The sequence below is a fragment of the Diabrotica undecimpunctata genome, chromosome 5, assembly GCF_040954645.1.
Source record: "Diabrotica undecimpunctata isolate CICGRU chromosome 5, icDiaUnde3, whole genome shotgun sequence".
NCBI classification, from domain to species: Eukaryota; Metazoa; Arthropoda; class Insecta; order Coleoptera; family Chrysomelidae; genus Diabrotica; species Diabrotica undecimpunctata.
Window position 1 is genome coordinate 115,173,167 of NC_092807.1, and position 7,552 is coordinate 115,180,718.

Here is a 7,552-nt window from a genome sequence, read left to right on the forward strand (position 1 = left end):
TATTACTAAATAAAGAGTTCGCTTTAATAAATTGTTCATTTTTATACCGGCGTTTTAGGGGCGCGCGACTATAGAGAAAACTAAATGCACTTTTTTACCGCACTTTTGACAGTCTGTCAAATACAGTCTGTCACATAAGATAAAATTCAACATTGGTGGAAACGAAAAATAAACTGAAATTAATATAAAATGTTGTTTTTACAACATACTCGCCCCCGTTGAAGCGCTGGCTTTAACACAAATAAACAGATTATATTATGCCAAGAGAGCATGCGGAAGAAAAACTACATTACAATTATCATCTTATACTAACTTAAATTAAATCGTCATTGGGTAGAGGACACAATTTTGTAATAGAGCGCTTGAAGACTCCATCTTTAGTTTTCACCGAGGCAATTCTTACTCTCCCATCTTTTCCGGGAAAGACCTCAATAACTCTTGCTAGTACCCAATGAAGAGGAGGAGTGTTGTCTTCAATCAGCAACACGAGATCGTTAGGTTCTAGGTTTTTATGAGGGAGAAACCATTTAGGGCGATTTTGAAGTCTATTCAAATAGTCGATAGACCATTTTTTCCAAAACACTTGTTGGAGTTTGGACAAATGTTGCCATAAATTCAATCTGTTTTCAGGAATGTGGATCACATCTTTTTCAGGAAAGGACGTAAGAGATTGTCCAATCAAGAAGTGTCCAGGAGTAAGATACGTAAAATCGGAGGGGTCATTTGAAAGGGAGCAAAGAGGCCGGGAGTTGAGCACAGCTTCAATTTGACCGAGAACTGTAGTGAATTCTTCGAACGTAAGCTTAACATTGCCAAGGAGCCTACGCATATGATGCTTTGCGCTCTTTATAGCACTTTCCCAAATACCACCATGGTGAGGGGCTCGAGGAACTATAGTTTTCCAGCGAATATGAGATGAGGCCAAAAATTCCTTAATAGAACGAGAGCTTTCCTTTTCCTTGAAAAACTTATAGAGTTCAAACAGCTGGTTGCGAGCACCAAGAAAGTTCGTGGCGTTGTCACTGAATATTGTTTGAGGGAGGCCTCTACGGCTAATAAAGCGTTTTAGAGCGAGAAGAAACGTCTCCGTAGAGAGGCCGGAAACGACTTCAATATGAACAGCTCGAGTCGACAAGCAAACGAAAAGAGCAATATACGATTTTAATAAAGGAGCCTTACGAAGGTTGGAAGACTTTATCTGAAAGGGGCCGCCAAAATCTAATCCGACGTGAGCGAACACTCGAGAGGAGTTTAAACGTTCTTTTGGTAGATCTGCCATGATCTGGGTAGCGGGTTTGGCACGAAACTTAAAACAAACCATACATTGGTGAGTGACCTTCTTGACTTCTCGTAGTCCATTTAAAGGCCAATATTTGAGACGAATTTGTGACAAAGTATTTTGAGGACCTGAGTGACCTTCTTGACTTCTCGTAGTCCATTTAAAGGCCAATATTTGAGACGAATTTGTGACAAAGTATTTTGAGGACCTGAGTGACAGAGTCTGACATGTTCTCTGTGGAGGATGAGACGAACTACACGATTTTTTGAGGGGAGGAGAAGAGGGTATCTTTGATCAAAGGTAACGTCTGAGTTTCTGAGGCGACCTCCCACCCGGAGCATTTCATTCTCATCCAAAAAGGGATTTAGGGGTAAAAGACACTTATTAGATAGAGTTTTACCTTTCTTAAGCTCAGAAATCTCACTCGAGAGGTTGGAATACTGAAGCATCTTAATAATCTTAAGTTCAGCGTTTTGAAGTTCGCTGACTTCAAGGGTATTAGTTAACTTGCGAGAAAGCGGTTTAGCATTATTAGCAAATCTAAACATATAGGCTAAAGTTCTTACAAACTTTGAAAAATTGGAGAACCTATCAGAAAGTGAGGTGAAGAAATCTATTTGATCATTTCGAGCGTGGAGAATGATTTTCCTTTCTTCAGGCAACTTGGAAGTATACCCCTTTGGGTTGTATTTCAATAAATCCAACCGAAGTTGATTTAAAAATGGAGGACCATGAAACCATAAGGACGAATTTATTAATTCAGAGGGTAGCATTCCTCGGGAGAGTATGTCGGCAGGATTCTCTTTGGATCGTACGTGCCTCCAGTGAGCATTAGGAGAATTATCTAAAATTTGTGCAACCCTATTTGCTACAAATTGGGTCCAACGAGAAGGATGTGAACGAAGCCAAGCGAGAACAATTTCTGAATCCGACCACATATTTATAGAGTCTAATTGAGATAACTTTTCTTTAACAATATTAGCAATCTTTGCTGTGAGTTTACTACACAATAGAGCACCCATGAGTTCCAATCTTGGAAGGGTCAAGGGTTTTAACGGAGCAACGCGACTCTTAGATGCTAGAAGGGAACAAGACACCTGTTTTGATTTATAGGTCACACGTAAGTAGATACAAGCTCCATAAGCCTTTAAACTTGCATCTGAGAATGAGTGAATCTCAACACCAGTGATTTCTTGACTTAAAAAGAGACATCTAGGTATACTTAAGTCCTTAAAATGAGAGAGACTGCTAATAAAACTTAGCCATTCATGTAAAGTATCTGCGTCAATGGTATCGTTCCAACTGATTTTGGAAATCCAAATCTTTTGCATTATAAGCTTAGCGATAACTGTAACGGGATTAATAAGACCTTGAGGATAAAATATTTGGGCAATCATTGACAGTACTTCTCTCTTAGTGTATGAGTTCTTTAGGGTGAAATCTGGAAGAGAGATTGAAAACGTGTCAAGAACAGGATTCCAGCATAAACCTAAAACCTTATTAGAGCAATTATCTGGAGCTATGACATAAGAAGAGTTTGAAGAGAGAGAAGAAATGTTTTTTAGAAACGAGTCCGAGTTAGAACACCATTTATGTAGAGAAATACATGCTGTTCCAAGTAAACTAGTTAATTCCTTGTGAGCTTTGAGGAGAGTTTGCTCATCATTAGCACCGTAGAGAATGTCATCAATATAACAATTATTTTGAAGAGCGTCACTGGCCAGGGGATATTCAGTTTGATGAGTATTTGCCAGTTCCATTAAACAGCGAGTACTCTGAAAACTGGCGCTTTTAGTTCCATATGTAACTGTTTGCAATTCCAGGCACTCAATATCTTTTTCCGGGGAGTCACGCCAAAGTATGTTTAACAGAAAGGTTTGATCAGGATTGATTTTAACCTGTCTGTACATCGTTTGTATATCAGTTGTGAAAACAAAGGAATATAATCGAAAGCGTAGCAAAATATCAAAAAGTTCCGGTTGAAGAGTGGGACCTTTGAGTAGGATATCATTTAACGAGTAACTACTAGAGCTTTTCATCTAACCATCGAAAACAACCCTAAGTTTTGTTGTTAAGGATTCTTCCTTTACTACACAGTGATGCGGGAGAAAATATTTATTTTCTAAATTTTCATTAGTAAGAGAGAGAGAGGGACTATTCTAGCATGTTCGAGAAAAAGATATTCACTAATGAACGACTTATATTGAGCGTATGTATTTTCATTTTTTAAGAGCCTATTTTCTAAATTAATAAATCTCTTTAAGGCTACTTTAAAAGATTCACCTAATTTTTTATGCGCATTTTCGCAGACAAGTGGTAGGTTTACTTGAAAACGACCCGAAGGTAAAATACGAGTGGTTTTATTAAATATTTGTTCAGCCAATTCCTCATCGGGGGTTAATTTACTAACGTGGGGAACTTCTTCAATTTCGAAAAATTGTTGTATCAATTTATCTAAATTATTCTCTTCGGATTCGGACTGAACAAAGAGAGAAACATTTGACTGAGAAATAGCCAAGTTTGAACTCCGATGAAAGACATGAGGGGGAATAGTACCAAAAATAACATAACCTAAGTGGGTATTCTGAAGAATGGGAAGATTCTTTCCTAAACGAATGAATCCATCAGTCAATAATTCGCTATAGATGTCGCCAGCTAGAAGCAAATCAATTTTACCGGGAACAGAGTACGAGGGATCTGCGAGAGTGAGATTAGGTGGAACATTTATTTTGCTTCTATCTAGGGTAGCTTTAGGAACCCTACAGGTTATACTATCAAGTACAGCAAAAGAAGTTTTGAAACTTCTATCCTTCACATTATAGGGAAAAAATTCTATGTTAATCATTTGATTTGACATTGAGGTGTTTTCGGATATGGTTGATATCTGTAACTGTTTAAAATAAGGGGTGAGGTTTAACTTCTCAACCAAATCACGAGAAATGAACGAATGTTGACTCCCATTATCTAGGAGCGCCCTGGCATGCATAGGTCTGCCATCTTTAGAATACACTGTCACTAAAGCGGTAGCCAACAATACATCAGTTTTAACTGATAAAGCAGAGAGAGAAGTGGCTGTATGAGAATCTGCAGTATTTTGTACTTCTAAAGGAGGTTTGAACGAACTGGTAGAAGCTTCGTTTTGGGCATGAGCATTATAAGAGGGCGGAGTAGATGTGTAAGCAACACGACTGGAAGAGCCTTGAGAATGTTTGGGAGCTTGAGCGTTGCGATCAATAGAGAAATATTGCCTATTCGTGTTCCTAGAGGAAGAGACATTTTCAGAGGTACTATGCAAGAGCGAGTGATGTCTTTTCTTACATATACTACATGAGCGTGAAGAGTTGCAATCTTGAGAAAAATGTTTATTACCCAAACAATTCCAACAAAGTTTCTTACCTTTTACAAAATTAAATCTTTCCTGTAAAGAGAGACATTTAAAATCATTACACTGATAAATTTTATGAGAATTACTTTTACAACATATACAATTAGTATCCGAAAACGAGTTTGTTTGTAAATTAACTGATGAAAACAAAGATGTTTTTAATTGAGGTTTATTAAATTTTTTATCATTATCAGAAACGTTTAATTTTTCTTGTATATCACATTTTTTCTCGAGAAAACTAAAAAACTGTGAGAGAGTAGGTAAAGCCTTTGAATCTATTTCATACTCAAATGACCTATGCGTCGCGAAATCTAATTTTTGTAAAAATACTTCGATCAATAGTAAATCCCAATGTTCGATAGGTACAGACATATTTTTAAGAGCAAGTAAAGTTTGTTTACAAAGAGTTAAAAATTCTCGTAATGATTTTGCGTTACTTTTAGCTAAAGATGGAGCCTTTAACAATTTTTGGATGTGTAAACTAATCACACGCGATTTATTTTCGTATCTATTCTTAAGCGTGTCCAAAGCGATCCGGAAATTTTCTTCTACAACTTCTATATTTTCTATCAAATGTAAAGGTTCATTTTTTAAGAAAGATTTCAGATATATAAATTTTTGCACATTGTTTAGCTCCACATTATTGATTATTAGCGTTTCAAATAGCTGATAAAACGCGTTCCAATCGGCGAAGTTTCCTGAGAATACCTGCATCGTAATTTCCGGCAACCTAACCTTAGCAGTGGCTACAGTTCGTGGAGTATCGTTTGAGATGAGCGAGTGGGAGAGTAACTTTAAAGCTTCCATCTTATGCTGCAGTCCAGCTAGTGTAGAAAAGTATTTTTCCTCCATCAGTACCCTGTCTTCTGTTTCAGAATCGGTTTCATCGATTTCTTCAATCTGATCCATCACGTCTTCATATTTCAGATAACATGTTTTCAATTCGGTGTGTCTGAGTTGAAACTGGAGACCGTCAGTTTCTGCATCTGCGTTTTCTAGTAACCAGTTCGCTATTCTGGTAATCTTGGCCTTCAGTGGTTTTCTCTTCTTCTTGAGATCTTCCATTTTGACTTTAACAAAAGGTACTACTCCAAAAACAAATGCCTAAGGCCGTGCAAACACCGAATTCTTTAGAGAAATTAATGTTTATATTATATACTAATATCTGTATCACACGGCGAAAATAGAGTCAATAATGTTTATATTATAATAACCTGTAGAGCACACAACGAGAATAGAGTCAATATTGTTTATATCATATAATAACATGTGTAGCACACGGCGAGAGAGTTTATAGTTTATTAAAACGCGATAAATGTCTTAAATTACACTGAGAGTTTACTTTTCAACTAAATTTTTCGCACACGCGGTAAATGTCTACAAATGTCTACTAATAAATTTTTTAAAGAGATAGTCTTTTTGAAAAGCGGTTCACTTTGTGCATAAGCGAAATTATAATATGGAAAAATCTCACCCAATTTGTCCAGTAGTTTACAGCAACAGGCACAAACACCAGATAAAATTCACTTCTCTCCTTTTGTTTTACAGTTTATCGCGACACATTAGTCTTTTCGAGGGTCTTTTAATCACATTTATATAAATATGCAAACCTAAGAGTAAAGTACAAATAACGCGATCACCAAACACAAAATCCGTCGAGTTAGGACCAAAAATAATGTTGGAACTTTGATTGATCTCCAACAATTGTTCGGGAGAAAGCTTATTAAATTCCTTTCCCCGTGCGTGTACAGTACCAAATATTTTAGGACCATGGACTGTACAAGAGTTTCCTTCGATATAGATAAGCAGACTTCACGGCGATGGTTCAGCATGTGTTTGGTTTTATAGGGGTTTGTAATTAGAGAAAAATAAGCGTAATTAATCGATGCTACACATTTAATAACGAGAAAATATTTACAAAGGCACTATTACTAAATAAAGAGTTCGCTTTAATAAATTGTTCATTTTTATACCGGCGTTTTAGGGGCGCGCGACTATAGAGAAAACTAAATGCACTTTTTTACCGCACTTTTGACAGTCTGTCAAATACAGTCTGTCACATAAGATAAAATTCAACATTGGTGGAAACGAAAAATAAACTGAAATTAATATAAAATGTTGTTTTTACAACAGTATATTTGTATAAATTATATTTTTTAACAAGCGGTGAACAAATCCGCTGTCAAATTCTTCTATTTTTCATTTATTGTGACTTTCTGTAAAGGGAAATTTATATAATAATTAGGAATTTGAAAGAGTCGCGTATTTAAAATTAATAAGAGACTTAAATCCGTTGTTCGATTAAAGCAAACGTATGAATCAAAAATTCAATTTTAATTTTTAAAGCTTTGCTTTTATCTTTCCACCGTTGTTGAAATTTCATTTGTATCAACGTGAAAGACGGAAGTTGTTTTAAAACAAAGCTTAATAATAATATAAAGCAGTGCAGACATATAGTCTATAAGCCTAATTAATTTCCTTTGTTTTAAAATATTTATAATTTACAAAAGGTTTCAATACAATATATATTACGTGTAAACAAAAATGTTTTTTGTTTTTTACCTTCTTTAGCAGGCGTAGGTTGATCTTCTATTACACCACTGTTCTTTAAAATATATTTATATATATATATATATATATATATATATATATATATATATATATATATATATATATATATATATATATATATATATATATATAAACTAAGGTACACTCGAAGGGTGGTGGGTTTTTCGGTCAAAGTGGAGAAATAAAAGACAAAGAAGGTGGCTACTTCATCTATTTATTGAAGACGTTTCGCTTTCTGTTTAGAAAGCATAATCAGTTCATCTAAAAAGAACAATGTGAAAAAACATCCATAGAGAAGTTAAAACATGTGTGTTACC

The 7,552-nt window shown here is 35.5% G+C and overlaps 3 protein-coding genes across 3 annotated transcripts; all 3 read right to left on the reverse strand.

Annotated features, from left to right (window-relative positions):
• Positions 1 to 313: 313 nt before the first annotated feature.
• Positions 314 to 1,279, reverse strand: LOC140442435 (uncharacterized). The gene has a single exon (XM_072533507.1). It carries the CDS (start codon positions 1,277 to 1,279, stop codon positions 314 to 316), a length of 966 nt encoding a protein of 321 aa, XP_072389608.1.
• An 80-nt stretch (positions 1,280 to 1,359) lies between these two features.
• On the reverse strand, positions 1,360 to 3,189 carry LOC140442436 (uncharacterized). The gene has a single exon (XM_072533508.1). The coding sequence runs from the start codon at positions 3,187 to 3,189 to the stop codon at positions 1,360 to 1,362; it is 1,830 nt and encodes a 609-aa protein (XP_072389609.1).
• A 212-nt stretch (positions 3,190 to 3,401) lies between these two features.
• LOC140442437 (uncharacterized) lies at positions 3,402 to 5,729 on the reverse strand. The gene is made up of 2 exons (XM_072533509.1): positions 4,995 to 5,729; positions 3,402 to 4,697 (listed from the first exon to the last, which is right to left on the reverse strand). Exons 1-2 carry the CDS (start codon positions 5,727 to 5,729, stop codon positions 3,402 to 3,404), a joined length of 2,031 nt encoding a protein of 676 aa, XP_072389610.1.
• Between the last annotated feature and the right edge of the window lie 1,823 nt (positions 5,730 to 7,552).

What these genes read in the sequence shown, in the direction of transcription:
- LOC140442435 (XM_072533507.1), bottom strand. Translation starts at nt 1,279, where the DNA reads ATGGCAGATCTACCAAAAGAACGTTTAAACTCCTCTCGAGTGTTCGCT.
- LOC140442436 (XM_072533508.1), bottom strand. Translation starts at nt 3,189, where the DNA reads ATGTACAGACAGGTTAAAATCAATCCTGATCAAACCTTTCTGTTAAAC.
- LOC140442437 (XM_072533509.1), bottom strand. Translation starts at nt 5,729, where the DNA reads ATGGAAGATCTCAAGAAGAAGAGAAAACCACTGAAGGCCAAGATTACC. An exon ending in GGGATTTACTATTGATCGAA is followed by an intron (nt 4,698 to 4,994) that starts GTATTTTTACAA and finishes CTCTCTTTACAG; the next exon opens with GAAAGATTTAATTTTGTAAA.